Source organism: Oncorhynchus mykiss, chromosome 11 (genome assembly GCF_013265735.2).
Source record: "Oncorhynchus mykiss isolate Arlee chromosome 11, USDA_OmykA_1.1, whole genome shotgun sequence".
NCBI classification, from domain to species: Eukaryota; Metazoa; Chordata; class Actinopteri; order Salmoniformes; family Salmonidae; genus Oncorhynchus; species Oncorhynchus mykiss.
The window spans coordinates 52725053-52748872 of NC_048575.1; the positions used below are offsets into that span (position 1 = coordinate 52725053).

The following is a 23820-nucleotide window of genomic DNA, read 5'->3' on the forward strand; positions in this document are numbered from 1 at the left end:
CTAACCAAAGAGTTGAAGGTGGTCTAGAAGTGTTGGATTTTGTTGACATAAATAACACTTTCAAGATAAACTGGCTGAAAAATGTTTTGCTCGATACTGATTCAATATGGTATTTCATTCCAAATAATGTGTTTAATAAATTGGGAGGTCTTCAATTTTTACTGAAATGTAATTATATTCCTGAAAGATTTCCTGCTAAATTGGCTAGGTTTCACCAACAAGCTTTAATGGCCTGGAAAATGTGTTTCATACACAATTTTTCCCCACATAAAGCTCTTTTGTGTAAAAAGAAAAGGAATAATTCAGACATAACTGTAAGGAATAAGTCTGTTCTACCCCAGCTGGCATGAGAGGAATATTGACTTTGTCCTTGATATTTTCGACAACAAGGGTAATGTTCTCACAAATGAACAATTTATAACATTGAAAGAGTTTCCAATACCTTTCAGAGAGTTTATTTCTGTGATCAAAGCCGTTCCCAGTGGTCTAACTACACTAATGAAAACTCATCTTAGCTTTGGTAATGATTACAACATTTATCCAGAACTCAGATTAGAAGGAGTGGGCTTACTTGAGAAATCTTGTTGTAATAAATATATAAAACAAATTCTTCATTCACAAAACCAACTTACACCGAGAGGAAAGTTTTTCTGGAACATGCTTATTCCTGACATTGTCTGGAAAAATGCATGGTTAAGGCCTTACAAATACTGTATACCAAACAAAGTTAAGGAAGTGCACTTCAACATTTTGCATAAGATATATCCATGTAATTCTATGATGTCCATACAGTGCCTTGCGAAAGTATTCGGCCCCCTTGAACTTTGCGACCTTTTGCCACATTTCAGGCTTCAAACATAAAGATATAAAACTGTATTTTTTTGTGAAGAATCAACAACAAGTGGGACACAATCATGAAGTGGAACGACATTTATTGGATATTTCAAACTTTTTTAACAAATCAAAAACTGAAAAATTGGGCGTGCAAAATTATTCAGCCCCCTTAAGTTAATACTTTGTAGCGCCACCTTTTGCTGCGATTACAGCTGTAAGTCGCTTGGGGTATGTCTCTATCAGTTTTGCACATCGAGAGACTGACATTTTTTCCCATTCCTCCTTGCAAAACAGCTCGAGCTCAGTGAGGTTGGATGGAGAGCATTTGTGAACCATTCCATTGTAGATTTTGCTTTATGTTTTGGATCATTGTCTTGTTGGAAGACAAATCTCCGTCCCAGTCTCAGGTCTTTTGCAGACTCCATCAGGTTTTCTTCCAGAATGGTCCTGTATTTGGCTCCATCCATCTTCCCATCAATTTTAACCATCTTCCCTGTCCCTGCTGAAGAAAAGCAGGCCCAAACCATGATGCTGCCACCACCATGTTTGACAGTGGGGATGGTGTGTTCAGTGTGATGAGCTGTGTTGCTTTTACGCCAAACATAACGTTTTGCATTGTTGCCAAAAAGTTCAATTTTGGTTTCATCTGACCAGAGCACCTTCTTCCACATGTTTGGTGTGTCTCCCAGGTGGCTTGTGGCAAACTTTAAATTACACTTTTTATGGATATCTTTAAGAAATGGCTTTCTTCTTGCCACTCTTCCATAAAGGCCAGATTTGTGCAATATACGACTGATTGTTGTCCTATGGACAGAGTCTCCCACCTCAGCTGTAGATCTCTGCAGTTCATCCAGAGTGATCATGGGCCCCTTGGCTGCATCTCTGATCAGTCTTCTCCTTGTATGAGCTGAAAGTTTAGAGGGACGGCCAGGTCTTGGTAGATTTGCAGTGGTCTGATACTCCTTCCATTTCAATATTATAGCTTGCACAGTGCTCCTTGGGATGTTTAAAGCTTGGGAAATATTTTTGTATCCAAATACGGCTTTAAACTTCTTCACAACAGTATCTCGGACCTGCCTGGTGTTTTCCTTGTTCTTCATGATGCTCTCTGCGCTTTTATCGGACCTCTGAGACTATCACAGTGCAGGTGCATTTATACGGAGACTTGATTACACACAGGTGGATTGTATTTATCATCATTAGTCATTTAGGTCAACATTGGATCATTCAGAGATCCTCACTGAACTTCTGGAGAGAGTTTGCTGCACTGAAAGTAAAGGGGCTGAATAATTTTGCACGCCCAATTTTTCAGTTTTTGATTTGTTAAAAAAGTTTGAAATATCCAATAAATGTCGTTCCACTTCATGATTGTGTCCCACTTGTTGTTGATTCTTCTCAAAAAAATACAGTTTTATATCTTTATGTTTGAAGCCTGAAATGTGGCAAAAGGTCGCAAAGTTCAAGGGGGCCGAATACTTTCGCAAGGCACTGTATTTGTGGCTATTGATGATATCTGCGTTTTCTGTGAAAAAGGTGAGAATCTGTCTCAATTGTTCTTTGAATGTAAATTTGTGTCAGAATTTTGGGAAAACCTTGCAAAGTACTTATTTACCATTAGGAACACTGCCTATATTTTTGACATGAAAGATATAATATGTTACTATTGCAATGATAACAAAACCACTGAAATGATTGTTAATGTTTTTATTCTTGTTGCCAAATTCCAAAATTCTATACCAAAATTACACATTTTTCTGATTGAATTTAATTATCTTATTAAAACACTAACCATAGTGAATAACAAAAAGAATAACATCTTCATGAATCATTATAATAAGATATTTTCAGAGTGAATATAATTGCACTTAAATAGTTTCTTTTTTGTATTTTATTGATATTTTTTGTATGTTTGAGTATTGTTAATACCTGTGTTTGGTTTGCTAGACATGTTTGATGTAGCAATGTAAGTAGATTTTTGTATTATTTTTTAAAATACATTTGATTGATTGACCTGCCCTCCATCGAGGACCTGCACGACTCCAGGACAAGGAAGCGTGTAGGAAAGATCATCGCAGACCCCACCCACCTCGGACACCCCATCCTTCAAAGAATCCCCTCTGGCAAATGGTTCAAGTCAATCATGACCAAAACCAGCTGCCTCGTGAACAGTTTCTTATCTGGTACTGTGGCCCTCACTAACTGGCCCTCAGGCTCATAGGGATTAAAACTTTGCATTGAGCCGAGCACTGCACCTTGCCTTCAATGATGTAAAATAATAATAACTGCACTATACTGCATTTGCACTATGTACACCTCTCCATATATAGATATATCCCCTCTGTAAATTGTATGTCATCACTGTAAATCATTGTATACTCCAGAGTTGTATGTTTACCCTATTTATACTGTATATCCTGTATGTTGACTTTGTGTCTCTATCTGTTTGTACATTGTCTATTGGTGGCAGAACCTAGTCACTAAGTCAAATACCAGGTATGTTTAAATGTTCTTAGCGAATAAAGATATTCTGATTATCCAGAGGAGAGATTTACTTTACATCTTAATGTCTCAATAGAATTCCTCTCACACTCCATGACAGCCCCACCCCTCCAGTGTCCATGGGAACCCTCCCTGTCATACATACAGATGTAGGATCTTAACTTGAGCCAGTTTTCTACAGCAGGAAAATAATCCTGCAGCAACAGGAAATGTGAAAGGATTTGAATTAATGGGCATTTTTTGTAGGGGTTGATACATTTTTCTTAAGGGAGAATCAACTCTGAAATTTCAAAGTGGAAATTACAAACTTCAGAAGCCTTTTTAAACCTAAATTACACCACAATTGGCATAATATGAAAGTTATCCTGCAACAGGGTGATCAAATTAAGATCCTACACCTGTACTTACCTTTCCTGAGGTGCTTCTTCTTGGTCTTGCGGCGGATGCCATTGACCCCGGGCACAGGCTTCATGTCACTCTTGTTTATGGGCGGCGGGTGCAGGATGGGTTTAGGGGCCCGGGTCAGACACACAGGCAGGCCAGCAGCACACATCAGGATACCTGTCATACCTGGCACACACACACATACATACATACAGGAAAGAAAAGAGCCATGTTGGTTTAGTATTATGACTAAGAATGGAATGCGAAAACTAAAGCACTCGTGTAGATGCAGCCTACGGGAATAAAAAATAAAATGTATTGCAAAAGAGAAGAAAAATAGAACCATTACCTGCAATTGCTGGGTGAACTGGTCCAGAGCCAGTCAAGTTCTTAACAGGGAGGGCCGGGACCCTGCAGAGAGAAAAACGTCCAATATGAAATCGTCCGGTTTTCAGAAAACTAAACATAATGACACTACAGGTCACTGTTATAAAGTACTGTACTTTCTCAGTCAGAATGGCCACACTTACACAGATGTAGAATATGTCGCCATTGTGCGAAAGAGTCCATGGTCAAGTCACGTGTCCTAGCTAGCAACTACACCACAAACACAGACAAGACAGCCTGACTCATCAACAGTCACTGCTGTCCCAGAGCATGATTCAGAATGACACTTAGAGAGCACACACACTCTCACACACTCTCTCACACACTCTCTCTCACACACACACACACACACACACACACACACACACACACACACACACACACACACACACACACACACACACACACACACACACACACACACACACACACACACACAGAGAGAGAGAGAGAGAGAGAGAGAGAGAGAGAGAGAGAGAGGACAACCACAGTTGTTTACTCGCAAAGACATCTAAAATAGGAGTGATAGAGAGCTGTGAACAAAGCATGTGGGTCAAGATGAGCTTGTGTGAGTGTGTGTTGGTAAGTCCCTTTTAAGAAACCACAGCCTCAGCTTCAGTCTGGTAATGGAGTGCCCTCCCACACAGGGCAGACCAGACTGCAGGGAAAGGTCACCTGTCAGAGCTAGGATTAGAGCTTTAGGGTTAGAGACCGCAGGCTGAGCTTCTTTTGCTGCTGCTTCTGCTACTCTATGTGCAGAGAAAAGAACAACTGGTCTGCGGTGATGGAGAGGACCAAATAGAAGAAAAGGAAGCCATTTTGATGTCAACAACCAAAACAGTTTAGCGCTTACGCAATGATCATTGCTTTGATGATTGAATTATTATCCTGTATTAACTTACACAGTATTTCAGTACATGCAAGAAGCACGTCACTGAATTAGAGTAGAATAATAAAACTGCCTTACTTCCCCAAAGGTATTATGTAACGTTAATACCATTGATCTAAGAGATCCCTTCCCCCAATAGCAGCTCTGACTAGATGTGCTCCACATGAACCCGTCCCTCCCACCAGCCTCTCTCTCTCTCTCTCCATCTCTGTCTCTCTCTTCCATGTACAGACAGTGTCCAGGACCCTTAGCCCAGTATCTCTTCAGCACCTCCCTCACAAATCCCTAACGAAAGGCCGCTTTGATGTGAGCAGACCCTGTGTTCCTGTGCCAGGGGAGCCCTTCAATGAGCTTTACAGAATTAACAAAGGCCCACGTGTCCTGGACACTCTGGGTCTGATCTGCCTTATCTCCACTCACTCTCAGGGGAACTAGCATAGCGATATGCAGGCTGGGCTACATAGAGGAGTAGAGATATGAAGCTGTGGCCAGGACAAGGTCAGCTAGCTGGGTAATGGCCTATACTATAGCATGATGCATGTCAGACAGCTGTGTGCATGTGTGGCCCATTTATGCTCAGGAAGGCCGAAAAAAACGTATGTATTGTGTTGGAGAAAGGCCAAGAGCCAATAAGATTATTGTGCTGGCATGTCTGCAGTGCGCGCAAATCAGCTCAAGCAGACAATCAGGCATTTTCAACGAAAACAAATTAGGCATTGCCCACGGGGAGAATTCCTCCCTATATTTAAACATGCACTTACAGTATCTCAAATCAAGAGCGCCTGCCTCTTGAAACACATGTATAATTCAGGAATTTCATGGAGAGTGTTTGTGATTAAACAATACATTTTCACCAGGAGAGAGCAACATATAAAAGAGCCCTTGGCACTCACACACACATGCATACACACACGCGAGTGCACCTTGAGACAGTGTAAGTGTTACAGGATTTGTAAGCATAATGTTTTAACACCATGAGATCATTCAACCATATAAACTCTTGTTGCACAAAGACACACAACAGCATTTCTTGCCACATTTCATTTCTAAATATGGGAAGCTAGTAACTCCAACTTGAAGCTTTTAATTAACAAGACCCTCGAGTTATTCTTAGTAACACCTGGTCCACACTTGCAAACATGAAAAAAATGTAAACTTTTTCTGCGTCTTAAAATCTGCATCAGCCAAATAAAATAGAAAAATGTGATAGAATATTTCTTGTTATCTGCTCCCATGGGATAACCTGGCACAGTTAGCCCTATGATAACAAAACCAGCTGGCCATGATTATTCCAAAATGAAATTCTTCATCAGCCAACCAAAGATCTTCGACTTTATATCCACCAACCGATGGCCCCCCGAGTGGCACAGCAGCCTAAGTCACTGCATTGCAGTGCTACATCGCACGTTGCACTACAGACCCGAGTTCAATCCTGAGCTGTATCACAACTGGCCATGGTTGGGAGTCCCAAATGGCGGTGCACAATAGGCCCAGTGTTGTCCGGGTTATGGGAGGGTTTGGCTGGGGGAGCTTTACAAGTTGTTGTCAATAAGAGTTTGTTCTTAACTGACTTGCCTTGCCAAGTAAAATCTTTAAAATAGGTCAACTTGGACACCAGAAGGATATTTTCAACCAAAAAATGTAAGGTTTACTATTGTTCTGCTTGCTCTGTAACAAGTTTAGTTTGAGAAATGAATGACGCATCCTTGACAAGGCTACTAGCTACTAACGTTAGACAAAATTCAAAAAGTTGAAGTCGGAAGTTTCCATACACTTAGGTTGGAGTCATTAAAACTCGCTTTTCAACCACTCCACAAATTTCTTGTTAACAAACTATAGTTTTGGCAAGTCGGTTAGGACATCTACTTTGTGCATGACACAAGTCATTTTTCCAACAACTGTTTACAGACAGATTATTTCACTTTTAATTCACTGTATCACAATTCCAGTGGGTCAGAAGTTTACATACACTAAGTTGACTGTGCCTTTAAACAGAAACGGTTAAATATGGTGGTGGTAATGTGATGGTCTGGGGATGCTTTGCTGCCTCAGGACCTGGACAACTTGCCATCATTCATTCTGTTATGTATCAGAGAATTCTACAGGAGAATGTCAAGCCATCCGCCTGTGAGCTGAAGCTGAAGTGCAGCTGGGTCATGCAGCAAGACAATGATCCAAAACACACAATCAAGTCTCCATCAGAATGGCTGAAAAGCAACAAATGCAACGTTTTGGAATGGCCTAGTCAAAGTCCAGACCTAAACCCGATTGATATGTTTTGACAGGACCTGAAACAAGCAGTTCATGCTTGAAAACCTACAAATGTTGCTGAGTTAAAGAGTGGAAGAGTGGGCCAAAATTCCTCCACAGTGATGTTAGAGACTGATCAACAATCACATGAAACGTTTGCTTGCAGTCATTGCAGTTAAAGGTGGCACAACCAATTATTGAATGTAAGGGAGCAATTACTTTTTCACAAAGGGGAATTGAGTGTTGCAGAAAAATGAAACAAGTATCACATTTTTGTGTTATTTGTTCACTCTGGATCCTTTTTTTTTTATATTAGGTTTTGGTTGAAGATCTGACAACATTCAGGGTGTAATAGGGTTATAGTATCCCTCTTCTTCTCTGCTCTGCTCTTTATCATTCAACTGTTTCAGGGAAGGGACCGTCAGTGACCTGGTCCTTCCTGCAGCTGGGGCTAGGGCTGGGATTCATGCGATGGGCCACTGCTGACCTACATCCCCCCTCTGCTCCTCTCCCTGTGTGGGCAGGGACATGGTCACGAGTTCACAGCTGGATGCCATGCTGCACACAGAAAAGCCTCGCAGTCACTCCTAAGATCTACTGATCATTTAGCTGTATTTTCATCTATTATTAAAACTGGTGTTCAGATTTGATCAGGAGGTAGTACCTTACAAACGTATAGTACACTAAAACAATACCACAGGAGTCTTCTGGTATTTCACTTTCAAGTAAATTCCATGAGTGAATACAGACCCAGTAACCTCTTTTTCTCTTTCACTCCATCAACCCTTATCACTCTCTTCATCCTCTGTTCCCTTTTCACAGTCCCGTCTACCCTTCCTCTCCTCCATCCCTCTCTTCTCCTCTATTCATTCTCCTCCCCTCTCTCCAAGACTGACTCTCCAGCCTGACTTGAGCAGGAATTAATTAGGCTGAGAGCAATGTGATTTCCTCCGGATACAGAGACCAAATTAGGCCCAGTTACAGAAGTGCTGACGGAGCCCTTATATCTCATCGTCTGTTTATCATGCACCAGGAAGACAGGGAGGGGGAGGAGGAGAGGAGAAAACTCAAAAAGTGCTTAATCGCATATTGATGTGCTGGAGGACTGGGAGAGGAAGGCAGACCCTGCCCCTGGTTATGCCCAGGGGAAGAGAACAACATCAGTAATGCACTTTACAAAGCACTCTCAAAACAGACAAATAAGCAATAATGACACAGAGCATCTCTTACATAGCATCGGTTTGGTCTGGATGGGCCTTCATGATTTATTCAGTTATTTCTCCTTTAATTCAATCTAATGGAAACAGGGCTAAGACAGGGCTGAGACAGGGCTGAGACAGGGCTTAGACAGGGCTGAGACAGGGCTGAGACAGGGCTGAGACAGGGCTGAGACAGGGCTGAGACAGGGATGAGACAGGGCTGAGACAGGGCTGAGACAGGGCTGAGACAGGGCTTAGACAGGGCTGAGACAGGACTGAGACAGGGCTGAGACAGGGCTTAGACAGGGCTGAGACAGGGCTTAGACAGGGCCGAGACAGGGCTGAGACAGGGCTTAGACAGGGCTTAGACAGGGCTTAGACAGGGCTGAGACAGGGCTGAGACAGGGCTGAGACAGGGCTTAGACAGGGCTGAGACAGGGCTTAGACAGGGCTGAGACAGGGCTGAGACAGGGCTTAGACAGGGCTGAGACAGGGCTTAGACAGGGCTGAGACAGGGCTTAGACAGGGCTGAGACAGGGCTTAGACAGGGCTGAGACAGGACTGAGACAGGGCTGAGACAGGGCTTAGACAGGGCTGAGACAGGGCTGAGACAGGGCTTAGACAGGGCTGAGACAGGGCTGAGACAGGGCTTAGACAGGGCTGAGACAGGGCTTAGACAGGGCTGAGACAGGGCTTAGACAGGGCTGAGACAGGGCTTAGACAGGGCTGAGACAGGGCTGAGACAGGACTGAGACAGGACTGAGACAGGGCTAGGGGGTCTAGTGGAGAGCAGAGAAGGGCAGGTAACACACACGGCTGTGTAATCCCTGCTTCATCCACTGGCTTCCCCTCTTTAGAGAGCTAGCTCTGCTCTCCAGTCTGAGCAGAGGACAACGTTGGTAATAATCACTTAACACAAGGAGACATGAGCACCAAAACAAGCCTTACTCACTCAGCCAAGGGCAGAGAGAACTGCTGGGCAATTGCAGAGTAAAGTACTATTCACAGCCTCATTATCAAACAAGCTAGTAGTGCAAGTAGAAAGGATCTCTCTTACCATGTATCCCCCTCAGCCATCTTTAGCACACACAGATAAAGTAAAACTAACATTTCCTGTCTGACAGCACAAAACCTTAGATTGTGTTTCTCTGTGCTCTAATGCGGAAGTGAATTGAGGAAGTTGAGATGAGGAAGTGACTTCCTGATGTTGAAATTACAAAACAAAACAAATCACCTGCAAACTGCCTCTCTGTCCTTTACTATAACTGTAAAACTCCCTGAAAAACTCAATGTCCAGATATATGGCAAGCTTTGAGTTTAACATTTGGTATGATCACAGAGGAAACGTTCATAAGAGGAGTGCTCTGTACACTCCAGATAGGCAAAGAATCAAAGGCCTTGTTGGAACACAAACATCTATTAAATTCCACTTTCTTCCTACTTTGGATGAATGTGTTCGTAGTTCTGATACACGTTCTGACATTTGTGATTCAGGTACAGAAGATCAAAAGTAAAGGCCAGCTGGAAAGTGAATAGCAGATGAAAACCGTGGAAACTCAATATGAAAAGCAAATGTGACATGCCTACCCAGACCAGTAGGTGATGCTCTTTACTAGCCATAGAAGACAAGCACAAAATTATTCCTCTGCAAATCTGGACCTGTAATGTAGGTGGCACCATGTGTTCTTTTTAAAGGATGGGCCCCTATCTCTTGAAGACCCTAGGATCCATGTGTAAAGGGGTGGTCAGCCAGCCACTGGGATGACAACCCAACTTGGGATGGGGGAGAGGTTTTAGCAGGTGGAATATTAGAGGACAATTAGAGGTTTACTTAGTCACCGCTGCAGTATTCTTAACAGTGCAAATATCATGGTACAGCTATATAAACATTCAATTATCATGGTACTTCTTAATGGTAAGTTTTCAAACATATATTATGGTAAGTATAATCGAAACTTGTATCTCATTATGGTAGGTGGTGAAATAAGTATAGCTAGTTATAAATGTAATGGTTTAACAGATAATAAGAAAAGACGATCAGCCCTCAAAAGACGATCCGTCCTCAACTGGCAGCTTCATTAAATAGTATCCGCAAAACACCAGTCTCAACATCAACAGTGAAGAGGCGACTCCGGGATGCTGGCCTTCTAGGCAGAGTTGGAAAGAAAAAGCCACATCTCCGACTGGCCAATAAAAATAAAAGATTAAGATGGGAAAAAGAACACAGACACTGGACAGAGGAACTTTGCCTAGAAGGCCAGTAACCCGGAGTCGTCTCTTCACTGTTGACGTTGAGACTGGTGTTTTGCGGGCAAAACGAAGCTGCCAGTTGAGGACTTGTGAGGCATCTGTTTCTCAAACTAGACACTCTAATGTACTTGTCCTCTTGCTCAGTTGTGCACCGGGGCCTGCCACTCCTCTTTCTAGTGACCCCAAACTGTTGAACAGTATCATCACCCCTTTAGACAAAGTTTAATGGGAAAGGGACTGGGGGGGACTAAATATATTTCTCCCGTAGGCAAAGAAACTTGAAAGGGGTGATGATATTAATTAACAATAATTTTGAACCAAGTGTGCAAACTGTTCGATTGGACCATAAACAGATTTGGCTCAATCTATTTGGTCCAAATAATGATGCAGTGCCTTGCGAAAGTATTCGGCCCCCTTGAACTTTACGACCTTTTGCCACATTTCAGGCTTCAAACATAAAGATTTAACACTGTATTTTTTTTGTGAAGAATCAACAACAAGTGGGACACAATCATGAAGTGGAACGACATTTATTGGATATTTCAAACTTTTTTAACAAATCAAAAACTGAAAAATTGGGCGTGCAAAATTATTCAGCCCCCTTAAGTTAATACTTTGTAGCGCCACCTTTTGCTGTGATTACAGCTGTAAGTCGCTTGGGGTATGTCTCAATCAGTTTTGCACATCGAGAGACTGAATTTTTTTCCCATTCCTCCTTGCAAAACAGCTCGAGCTCAGTGAGGTTGGATGGAGAGCATTTGTGAACAGTAGTTTTCAGTTCTTTCCACAGATTCTCGCTTGGATTCAGGTCTGGACTTTGACTTGGCCATTCTAACACCTGGATATGTTTATTTTTTGAACCATTCCATTGTAGATTTTGCTTTATGTTTTGGATCATTGTCTTGTTGGAAGACAAATCTCCGTCCCAGTCTCAGGTCTTTTGCAGACTCCATCAGGTTTTCTTCTAGAATGGTCCTGTATTTGGCTCCATCCATCTTCCCATCAATTTTAACCATCTTCCCTGTAGCTGCTGAAGAAAAGCAGGCCCAAACCATGATGCTGCCACCACCATGTTTGACAGTGGGGATGATGTGTTCAGGGTGATGAGCTGTGTTGCTTTTACGCCAAACATAACGTTTTGCATTGTTGCCAAAAAGTTCAATTTTGGTTTCATCTGACCAGAGCACCTTCTTCCACATGTTTGGTGTGTCTCCCAGGTGGCTTGTGGCAAACTTTAAACGACACTTTTTATGGATATCTTTAAGAAATGGCTTTCTTCTTGCCACTCTTCCATAAAGGCCAGATTTGTGCAATATATACGACTGACTGATTGTTGTCCTATGGACAGAGTCTCCCACCTCAGCTGTAGATCTCTGCAGTTCATCCAGAGTGATCATGGGCCTCTTGGCTGCATCTCTGATCAGTCTTCTCCTTGTATGAGCTGAAAGTTTAGAGGGACGGCCAGGTCTTGGTAGATTTGCAGTGGTCTGATACTTCTTCCATTTCAATATTATCGCTTGCACAGTGCTCCTTGGGATGTTTAAAGCTTGGGAAATATTTTTGTATCCAAATCCGGCTTTAAACTTCTTCACAACAGTATCTCGGACATGCCTGGTGTGTTCCTTGTTCTTCATGATGCTCTCTGCGCTTTTAACTGACCTCTGAGACTATCACAGTGCAGGTGCATTTATACGGAGACTTCAAGGTTCAAGGGGGCCGAATACTTTCGCAAGGCACTGTATATAATAATTTATCGAGCTTACAGGCAATAGATGACTCAATTATTTTTGCAGAGATAATCTGTTCACCTACACTGTGTCTTACAAAAAGACACAGTGGTTGGAACCAAAAATCTCAAATTTGGACTTATCAGACCAAAGGACAGATTTCCTCTGGTCTAATGTCCATTGCTCGTGTTTCTTAGCCCAAGCAAGTTTCTTCTTATTATATGTGTCCTTGAACTCTGTGAAGCATTTATTTGGGCTGCAATTTCTGAGGCTGGAAACTCTAATGAACGTATTCTATGCAGCAGAGGTAACTATGGGTCTTCCTTTCCTGTGGCGTTCCTCATGAGAGCCAGTTTCATCATAGCGCTTGATGGTTTTTGTGACTGCAATTGAAGAAACTTTCAAAGTTCTTCAAATTTTCCTGATTGACTGACCTTCATTTCTTAAAGTAATGATGGATTGTGGTTTATTTTTGCTTATTTGAGCTGTTCTTACTATAATATAGACTTGGCCTTTGACCAAATAGGGCTCTCTTCTGTATACCAACCCTACCTTGTCACAACACAACTGATTGGCTCAAACTCATTAACCTCTTGAAACTAGGGGGCACTATTTTTATTTTTGGAAAAATAACGTTACCAAAGTAAACCGCCTATTTCTCAGGACCAGATGCTAGAATATGCATATAATTGACAGCTTAGGATAGAAAACACTCTAAAGTTTCCAAAACTGTAGAAATATTGTCTGTGAGTATAACAGAACTGATATTGCAGGCGAAATCCTGAGAAAAATCCAATCAGGAAGTGACTCTTATTTTGAAACCCCTGTCTTTCTATGCATCCCAATTGCCCATTGAAAGGGATATCAACCAGATTCCTTTTTCTGTGGCTTCCCTGAGGTGTCTACAGCCTTTAGACGTAGTTTCAGGCCTTTATTTTGAAGAATGAGCGTAAACGACTACATTGCGTACTTGGCCAGCTGAGGGCTCTCAGAGTGATTCTTGCGTAAAGGACAGAGGTAGTCATTTTTCCTCTCGCTCCTACTGAAAAGCCAATTGTCCCGGTTGATATATTATCGAATAGATATTTGAAAAACACCTTGAGGATTGATTATAAAAAACGTTTGCCATGTTTCTGTCGATATTATATTATTATCGGCGTTGTCGTGACCACTATTTCCGGTGGATTTCTCAACATAACGTGACCAACAAAAGGAAATATTTTGGGTATAAAAATTATCTTTATGGAACAAAAGGAACATTTGCTGTCTAACTGGGAGTCTCGTCAGTGAAAACATCCGAAGATCATCAAAGGTAAACGGTTAATTTGATTGCTTTTCTGATTTTCGTGAATAAAGGTTCCTGCTGCTAGCTGGACATAATGCTATGCTAGTCTATCGATAAACTTACACAAACGCTTGTCTTGCTTTGGCTGTAAAGCATAATTTCAAAATCTGAGATGACAGGGTGATAAACAAAAGGCTAAGCTGTGTTTCACTATATTTCACTTGTGATTTCATGAATATGAATATTTTCTAGTAATATTTTTTGACCGTTGCGCTATGCTAATTAGTGTAGTTGATGACAATCCTCCTGGATCCGGGATGGGTAGTTCCAAGAGGTTTAAGAAGGAAAGAAATTCCACAAATGTACTTTTAACAAGGCACGCATGTTAATGGAAATGTATTCCAGGTGACTACCTCATAAAGCTGGTTGAGAGAATGCCAAGAGTGTGCAAAGCTGTCATCAAGGCAAAGGAATTTGAAGAATCTTAAATATAAAATGTATTTTGATTTGTTTGGGTACTATGATTCTAAATTTGTTATTTCAAAGTTTTGATGTCTTCACTATTATTCTACAATGTAGAAAATAGTAAAACTAATGAAAAACCCTTGAAGGAGTAGGTGTGTCCAAACTTTTGACTGGTAAATATAAACACAAATTATTTCGCTGCTCTGTCGTTCGCTACATACTTTAGTCTGAGACTGCCACCATGGAAGTTGTTTGCGGTGACGAGGCGCACAAGGATCATTGTACAAAACAAAGTCATCACTGATTGGATCGTCCTTAACCAATCAGAATATCAAGTCAATGACGACTTTTCAAACTGTCGCTTTACACGCCTGTGTTCTGGCTCTGGCCAAACCCATCGGTTTCTGGACCAATCAGACTAACCCGAATGCGTTCATTGCAGAGAAGAAACTAACATCCTTGTGCGTAGCGTTTGGCTGTAGCAAGGAGTCTGGGTAGCAAGGCAAGCTCCACTCCACCTCTGATAATCATGACTACATTACAACCACCATGTTCGAGGAGATTGAGACTAAGCCTGAAATTATCCAGGCGTAAACTAGCTCATTAAACTAACTCCTATCTCCCTCCGAGGCCTCCAACTGCTTTTAAATGCTAGTAAAACTAAGTGCATGCTTTTCAACCGATTGCTGCCTGCACCCTCCATCCGACTAGCATCACTACTCCGGAATGTTCTGACCTAGAATATGTTGACAACTACCAATACCTAGGTGTCTGGTTAGACTGTAAACTCTCTTCCAGACTCACATTAAGCATCTCCAACCCAAAATTAAATCTAAAATTGGCTTCCTATTTAGTCACCAAAGCATCATATACTACCCACCACTGCGAACTGTATGCTCTCGTTGGCTGGCCCTCACTACATATTCAACGTCAAACCCACTGGCTCCAGGAAATCTATAAGTCTATGCTAGGTAAAGCCCCGCCTTCCCTCAGCTCACTGGTCACCATTGCAACAACCACCCGTAGCATGCGCTCCAGCAGGTATATTTCACTGGTCACCCCCAAAGTCAACACTTCCTTTGGTTGCCTTTCCTTCCAGTTCTCTGCTGCCAATGACTGGAACGAATTGCAAAAATCACTGAAGCTGGAGTCTTATATCTCCCTAACTAACTTTAAGCATCAGGTGTCAGAGCACAGTCAATCTGTAAATAGCACACCCAACTACCTCATCCCCATATTGTTATTTATCTTTATGTTCTTTTGCACCACAGTATCTTTACTTGCACATCATCATCTGCACATCTTTCACTCCAGTGTTAATGCTAAATTGTAATTATTTTGCCTCTATGGCCTATTTATTGCTTACCTCCCTACTCTTCTACATTGGCACACACTGTAAATAGATTTTTCTATTGTGTTATTGACTCTACGTTTGTTTATGTGTAACTCTGTGTTGTTGTTTTTGTCATGCTGCTTTTCTTTATCTTGGCCAGGTCTCAGTTGTAAATGGGAACTTGTTCTCAACTGGCCTACCTGGTTAAATAAAGGTGAAATAAATAAATAAAAATGATAAACACCTACATGTTCTCACAAAGTTATTATTTCAACGACATTCTTTGTCACTGGCGACAACTTACAATGTGTATAGATGTGTAATATAGCACCTGCCTACTACCGGCAAGTGTGAAATTCATACTACACAGTGCTGCAGAATGGAACATGTTATTTGAACATTTACTATGGAGAGAATTACTGCAACATCAGACAAGACGCATGTTTTCTTTTCAGCTACTTCACACCATCAACCCTGAGTGGGTTTCAAAATCAGCACAGAGAACAGAAAGGACGCAGTGAGTTGATGAGTTTAAGTATAAAACAAGTGATATTTGGGTGTAGGTGTGTGAGAAAAAAAACTTGAAATGTTTCTATTCTGCGTGGGTTTCTGTGTTATCCGTCTGCAATGCACTGGTGAGAATATGTGAGGGTGTTCACGTGTCTGTGTCCTCCTGTGTGTGTAGTTGTTAACCACACTCATCCTGTGTGTACAGAGCCACACGCCTGGGAAATGTTGTTCTCCACCTCAACCCTTTCTCTTTCTCACTCTGTCTCGCTCCATTTTTTCTCTCAGTCTTCTCCCACAGCCTCTCACAGCTCCCTCCCGCCCACTGCGCAGAGGGGTGAGAAACGAGCACTCCATCCACTCCAGCCCTCTGATTTGATAGGACCCTTAAAAATCACTACAGGGGTTCTCAGCTGGCTCACACACACACACACACCCACCCACCCACCCACCCACCCACCCACCCACCCACCCACCCACCCACCCACCCACACACACTCACACACACACACACACACACACACACACACACACACAATAATAATAATAATACACGTTTCACATGTTCAGGTTTCCAGCCTCCACCTGTCCACTCAGTCATGTGCTGCCATGAACTGCCAACATCGCACATTCCCTTACACAGAACTAGGCCTTGTGAAGTCTGCCTGAAGGACAGTATCATTTCAATACATACTGTCTAACTGTGCCTCTCCCCATAAGCTGTGAAACGGAAATGGAATGAAATGAGATCACCAGAGGGTTTATTTTAGTAAAGAAAACAGGATAGAAAACAGGACAGCCAGAAGAGGACTGGCCACGCCTCATAGCCTGGTTCCTCTCTAGGTTTCTTCCTAGGTTTTGGCCTTTCTAGGGAGTTTTTCCTAGCCACCGTGCTTCTACACCTGCATTGCTTGCTGTTTGGGGTTTTAGGCTGGGTTTCTGTACAATACTTTGAGATATCAGCTGATGTACGAAGGGCTATATAAATACATTTGATTTGATTTGATAGGAACAACGGTATTGGTTACCGTTCTAGACACAACTTTCCTTTAGTTCCCTTCACTAAATTGCTCTCGGGTCGGATCGCTCTGCTCAAGCTCCCATTTTTCCTTGATCCATTATTCACCTCTCCCCAGTGTATCTCTGCCTCCGTGGCAAATGGGTTTCCACAGCTACATGGGAGCACAACTTTACACACGCACACACACAGGCATACACTTCCACAAGAACACACCTGCACACACACAAACAAGAGAACACACATACAGTGTTCAGCATAGAATATAATGACACATAGCTTACTGAACACACCTTCACACACACAAACAACAGAACACACACAGTGTTCAGCATAGAATATAATGACACATAGCTTACTGAACACACCTTCACACACACAAACAACAGAACACACATACAGTGTTCAGCATAGAACATAACGACACATAGCTTACTGAACACACCTTCACACACACAAACAACAGAACACACACAGTGTTCAGCATAGAATATAATGACACATAGCTTACTGAACACACCTTCACACACACAAACAACAGAACACACATACAGTGTTCAGCATAGAACATAACGACACATAGCTTACTGAACACACCTTCACACACACAAACAACAGAACACACACAGTGTTCCGCATAGAATATAATGACACATAGCTTACTGAACACACCTTCACACACACAAACAACAGAACACACACAGTGTTCCGCATAGAATATAATGACACATAGCTTGCTGTGTGGTAAAAAAAATACTGGGTAAAATTAGAGGCATTGAGCAGAAAACAGCTATTTGGAGTCTATTGAGGCAAGTGTAAGCTTGATATCCAGGACAACCATGCTAAGATTCAAATGTAGAGCAGAACAGTTCCCCACACTCCCCAGTGCAGAGAGAGGAGTAGAGAGAAGAGATTAAACAGGAGAAAGAGCAGATGAGAGGAGATGAGAGGAGAGGAGAGGAGAGGAGAGGAGAGGAGAGGCAGTAGAGCTGTCAATGCACCCAGGACCTGGAGCTCCCACTGCAGAGCCATTGATCACCCAGTTAACAAGAAGTGCAGTAAATCAGCAGACACACAACATAGAGATAGAAAAGGGAGAGAAAGAAAGACAAAGAGAGAGAGAAAAAGAGAGAGAGAGAGAGAGCGAGAGAGAGAGAGAGAGAGAGAGAGAGAGAGAGAAAGAGAGCGAGATAGAGAGAACTAGATAGAGGGAGAGAGAGAAAGAGAGAGAGAGAGAGAGAGAGAGAGAGAGAGAGAGAGAGTGCAAGATAGAGAGAACGAGATAGAGAGAGAGAGAGAGAGATAGAGAGAGAGAGAGAGAGAGAGAGAGAGAGAGAGAGAGAGCGAGACAAAGAGACATAATGTGATGCAACACAACACAATGCACCAGACACATACGCTGTATACAGCATGTCAACAGAGGTATTCTAAAACTGTATGGCACATTAGACAGGTAGAAAGACAGAGCGAGATGGTGTTCTTATTTTCCTTTTTTTTTACCTTCAAATTACTTTAATCTATTGTCATCTCATTGAAAAAGCAATCTATAGACTGACTAGCCGAATGTGCTTTTGTTATGTCCCTACTGCTTGTGTGTTATTCTAATGTTCATACTAAAAGAGATGTGGTTTTGGTTTGCAAATCTATAGTGGAATGTAATCAAAATAAATCCTGGTTACCCTGGTGGGATGGCTCCTCTAGCAGTGCCCATGGAAATGCGCTGGGTTCCCGGCCGGTTCAGGTTGTTCTGCCCGTTGATGATGACATGGTGGCCGTGGGAGTGTGCATGGGTGTGGGAGTGGCCATGTGCAAGCGGAAGGGACGGCAGTGGCGGGGAACAAGGGAAGTTGGAACTAGACAGGGGCGACTGCACCTGTTCAACTTTAGCTTGGCCACTTCCTGCACTTATGTTGTTATGCTGTATGTTGTTGCTCCCAGCACCGGAGGTTGGGGACCAGAGTGTGGTTCCGGCGAAAGTGTTACTCTGCCGTACCACATTGAGCGTGCCTGTGGCCCCTGGAGCTCCTGCGGCCCCTCCGTACAGCTTACGACGCTGAGAGGCCAGGATGGCGTTGGAGGCGGCCCGCGTGCTGTTGACTAGAATGCACTGCTGGCAGGAGCAGGGTTGGCCGGAGCTGGCGCCCACAGGCCACGACTGGGACTTGGGGATGGAGCCCATGATGAGAGGGTAGGCCAGGTCCATGCGTCGGCGCAGGCGGCGTTTCCTCTGGCTCTGCCGGTTGGTCTGGACCATACTGTTGAAGTCAATGAGGTAGCAGAAGCCCAGAGAGGTCAGGTCCAGCCAGGGGTGCTGCTTCTCATAGGCGTTCTGGATGGTCACACAGATCTCCATGTCGTAGGGCGTCCAGGAGCCGCTGTCGTTCTCCCACTCCCACACCACACCCTTCCCCGGGGCTGACGACGGCTCATAGAAGTTCCTGTGGACCGGCCTCATGGTGCCTGGAGGGAGAGAGCGAGAGGATAGGATGTCAGAGGAAAGAACTACTGTACATGTCCATCATAGATGATTCACTTACCAAGATCTCAAACCACTTTTTGATTAAATAATCATGGATTTAAATGTATAACTCATTGAATAAATTGGCCAAGCATGCTTCAAAATCAAAGAGTAACCCAGATTCTAATATGTGAAAATGACAGTCATAATAATCTACATGTCTCTGTGTTGAGGAAGAAGAAGGGGAGGGGGAGACAGAGGTGTAACCCTGCCCTCCTGCTGATGGCCTCACAGCCCCCACCTCCAATATAACACAATTACTGTGGTCACATGAGAAATCAGGACACCTCTCCCCATCCATCTCCTGCTTGCTACACAGCACACCAGCCAGGGTATCCAGGCTCTACGGCTAGGACCGCCACCACCACCCTTCCCCCATTTCATTTAACAGCTAAATGCACACTAACTTGCAGTGGAGCACCGGGGTGATAATGGAAGGAAGGACGTGTGTGTGGTGGGGGGAAAGGCTGGCGTAAAAGGCTGTCTCCCCCAGACACACAGCACAGCATCACTGGCACCAGAGAATAAAACGCATCAGCAGAATCAACAGCACTGACCTTGAATCCCTGCCGCAAACTGTGCTAAAGGACTTGGCTTGGCAGCTCCTTTCATTTGGAAGGCTGCTGAGAACCTCTGCACACAGACACACAGCCAGCTGCCTCTGTCACTCACCTCCCCAGGCAGTCAGTCATCCATTCCTTCCCTCATTCTCCTTGCCTCGGTGGTCTATTGATTGACTTTCAATTTCCTCCACACACACACACACTCTCTTCACTCTCTCCCTCATGCATCACTTCCCATGCCTGATGTTAGGATAAAACTCACCAATTCACACTCACTCACTCATAGCTTCCACTGTTTCATCCATTCAATGAGCTCACTCACTGTATCACTTATTCACTGTTTCACTCCTGACTACCAATTACTCATCCAGCACGTTGATTTACAGTAGTATACCCAGAGCCTCAGGTGGGGATAGAGGATGAGATGGAGTGAACAGCTCTTCTACAGAGTAGGCTTTTATCACTTAGTGTTCTCTCCCGTGGGACACATTAACATGCAGCAGACACACATTCTCTCTTTCTCCCTGTTAGGCGGTGTGTGTGTGCGTGCGTGCGTGCATGTGTGTGTGTTCTCACGTCTCAGACCCTCTCAATGGGTGTGTAGCAGCACCACACTCTCTTGTTAAACGCTGAGTTAACTAACACTAGCCTTATAAATATTTGATGATGTGGAGACTTTTTATCTGCTGGGCATCAATTTAGCTTCACCAAGGAAATATAAACATAGGGCCCTATAAAAATCTGTTTTGTTTTTCAAGGTTTCCTTTTCCCTTGTTTTTTCAGGTTTCCACCCTAAAAGAAAATCACACTTTAAAGAAAGAATCAGAAAAACGACACATTTGGATGTTCTAAAATCCACAACAATGTTTAAACCACATCAGGGGACCACTTTTGAGGTCTAGGATATTTTGTTATTTTATTTACATTGTTGGGTGTAGTAACCCTTTAATTCCAGCGTGGTTTTTAGCGGGTGGTTTTGTAGCGCACATGTGTTGGTAGAGTTTGCTAAACAAATACCAACTGGATTGACGCAAATAATCATGATATAATTCTGCCAGGTTGGCATAGGCTACATTGTAGCTAGTTAACATTTAATTGAGAAGGTGTTCGGGAAAGCCTTTTCCATCTACCAGAAGACTTTTCATTAGCCTCGGCTACACAGACGGGGGATTCTCATCGCCTCTTCAGGAAGTTGCAGGAAATACGAATCACTGATGCATTCTGTTCATGTCTTATGATAAACTTTGGCAAATTAATTCATTTTCAATACATTTAGTTGATTTCCTTACTAAGTTCAATTCATTTTTTTATTTTGTTGAATTACGATTTAATATCTGGACTCTGTCCGAGTTCTGTATCCCAGATTTATAGGGCCCTATAAACATTATCTTCCTTTAAGAGCCAATTAGGTTTTCATAGGCCCTAATGGATGCTAATGTAGAGAACATACACACAATTACTAAAATATATTCTGTAAACGGTGACATGTCCAAATGGAGGTTTGATTGGAAATCATGTTACCTGGTTATTACAGCAAATTACTCCAACAGGATATGATGTAGGGCCATGACATTCCCATGAGGAATAATCTCTCACCAGGGGCCAATGTGAATACATTACCCTTCCTATTCCAGACCATAAATCATATACCTCACATATAAACCTCAGGATTTTATCAAGGCGAGACCCAGATAAAGACACAGGAGGCAGATGGTTGGAGTCTTACATTATTTAATAATCCAAAGAGGTAGGCAAGAGAATGGTCGTGGACAGGCAAAAAGGTCAAAACCAGTTCAGAGTCCAGGAGGTACAGAGTGGCAGACAGGCTTGTGGTCAAAGCAGGCAGAATGGTCAGGCAGGCAGGTACAGAGTCCAGAAACAGGCAAGGGTCAAAACCGGGAGGACTAGAAAAAGGAGAATAGCAAAAAGGAGTACAGGAAAAACACGCTGGTTGACTTGGGAAAACATACAAGACGAACTGGCACAGAGAGACAGGAAACACAGGGATAAATACACCAGGGAAAATAAGCGACACCTGGAGGGGGTGGAGACAATCACAGGAACAGGTGAAACAGATCAGGGCGTGACAGATATAAACTGGCAAAAAAAGAAACATGGGAACGTCGAACAGACAAGCGCTAACCCTCTAGCTGAGGGACTGTATCTGGTCTACTGTGCGCATTTCTATGCTGTGGTAGTGACTGGGGTTAGATAGGGCCTCAAAGAGTGAGTGAAGGTCAGAACAGTGCAGGAATCACATGGAACCATAACAGGAAGCTCCACTCAAATACAGCATGAACAACCTCGCAGCACCTTATATGGCTGTCTGTCTCATGCAGTAATTTACTGTTGTATATATAATGGCTCCAGCCCAAAGACTGAGGCTGAGTTGTTGATGCTCTCCGTGTGACCCGACCCTCTATGCTCTTCCTGACAGGAAACGGAGAGAGAGTGGTCACTTCCTGTCTGACCCTATGTGCCTTTGGCACCGGTCTCTCCCTTCCCCCCTAAGTCTCTTCTCCCCGTCCCATCCTCCTCCTCATGACATCCTCCAGATGTCCTTGCCCAACAAAACAGCGGTCCCATTGGGTGAGGAGACGTGGCTGTGTCATGTACAACTGTGTCAAGCCTCACTGTGGGACCCTAGCTCACACACGGAAAGGTGAGTTCAGGGTGAATTAAACTGTTAAGACTCTTGTGGCTTCCTGAAGATCTGTTCCTTCCCTTCCCCTGTTCCTTCCCTGACAGAGTCTATCATTCCATCACTCTCTTTAATAGGATTGTTTTGGTCTTCAGCTGAAGACAGGTCTGTCTGACTCGCTCCTCACAGGTCTGTCTGACTCGCTCCTCACAGGTCTGTCTGACTCTCTCTTCCACTCTCTCATCTCCCGCTGATGCCAGCCCTCCCTTTCCACTCCTGTCACTCCTGGCTAGTCACCAACTCTCTGACAAATTTGTCACATTTTCCACCCTGTCACTCATTGGCTACCATCCTGATCTTAGACAACACTCTTGTTGTCCACATTACCCAGAACTCATGCTCTCGCTAGTGCTGCACTAGACAGGCTGATGATAAGCCCTGTATGCCTCTAGATACAGGCCCATTATGTATCCTAATAATTGACAAGCTTCTCCAATTCCCCCTGGGCCACCCTGAGCTTATTAAAAATAGCTCCATGAGTTCCTGTAACTACAGAGGGAGAGAGGCCAGTAACAGCTACACTGTGAGGCTGCCGAATGCTAGCTAGCTGAGTAGCACTTAATAGGAAGAGGCTAATATATATTTTTTATTACAGATGTAAGATCTTAATTTGAGGCGGTTTGCTAAAGCAGGAAAATGATCTTGCAGCAGCAGGAAATGTGAATTATTATGTGGATTATAATTAATGGACAATTTTGTAGGGGTTGCTAGATTTTTCAAAATGGAAAATCAAATCAAGTCAAGTGGAAATTACAAACTTCAGAAGTCTTTTTAAACCTTAAATACTGTACACTATAAGTTCTCCTGCAACAGTGTGATCAAATTAAGATCCTACATCTGTACAGCAGCCAAACTGACTGGCTAGTGGCGAACACTGTGGTGCTGGGTCAGGTGCACTCTTTTGCTCACTTATATATCATAACATAAGATTCATTATAGCTATACCTTTCCTAAATCAGGGTTTGACATATACAAGCTTTTCTATTTTACTGCTGTGAAATATTGCCATTT

At 43.1% G+C, this 23820-nt stretch overlaps 1 protein-coding gene across 3 annotated transcripts in view; it reads right to left on the bottom strand.

The window, feature by feature from the left end:
• The window catches only part of LOC110535943 (E3 ubiquitin-protein ligase DTX1), a 78455-nt gene that overhangs the window by 13978 nt on the left and 40657 nt on the right, over nucleotides 1-23820 (bottom strand). For all 3 annotated transcript variants that reach the window (XM_036935770.1, XM_036935769.1, XM_036935768.1), the window contains exons 3-5: nucleotides 18707-19487; nucleotides 4067-4128; nucleotides 3742-3903 (exon numbers count right to left, since the gene is read on the bottom strand). In XM_036935770.1, the coding sequence (XP_036791665.1) occupies nucleotides 3742-3903; nucleotides 4067-4128; nucleotides 18707-19487 (1005 nt within the window). The remainder of the gene's footprint in view (nucleotides 1-3741; nucleotides 3904-4066; nucleotides 4129-18706; nucleotides 19488-23820) is intronic.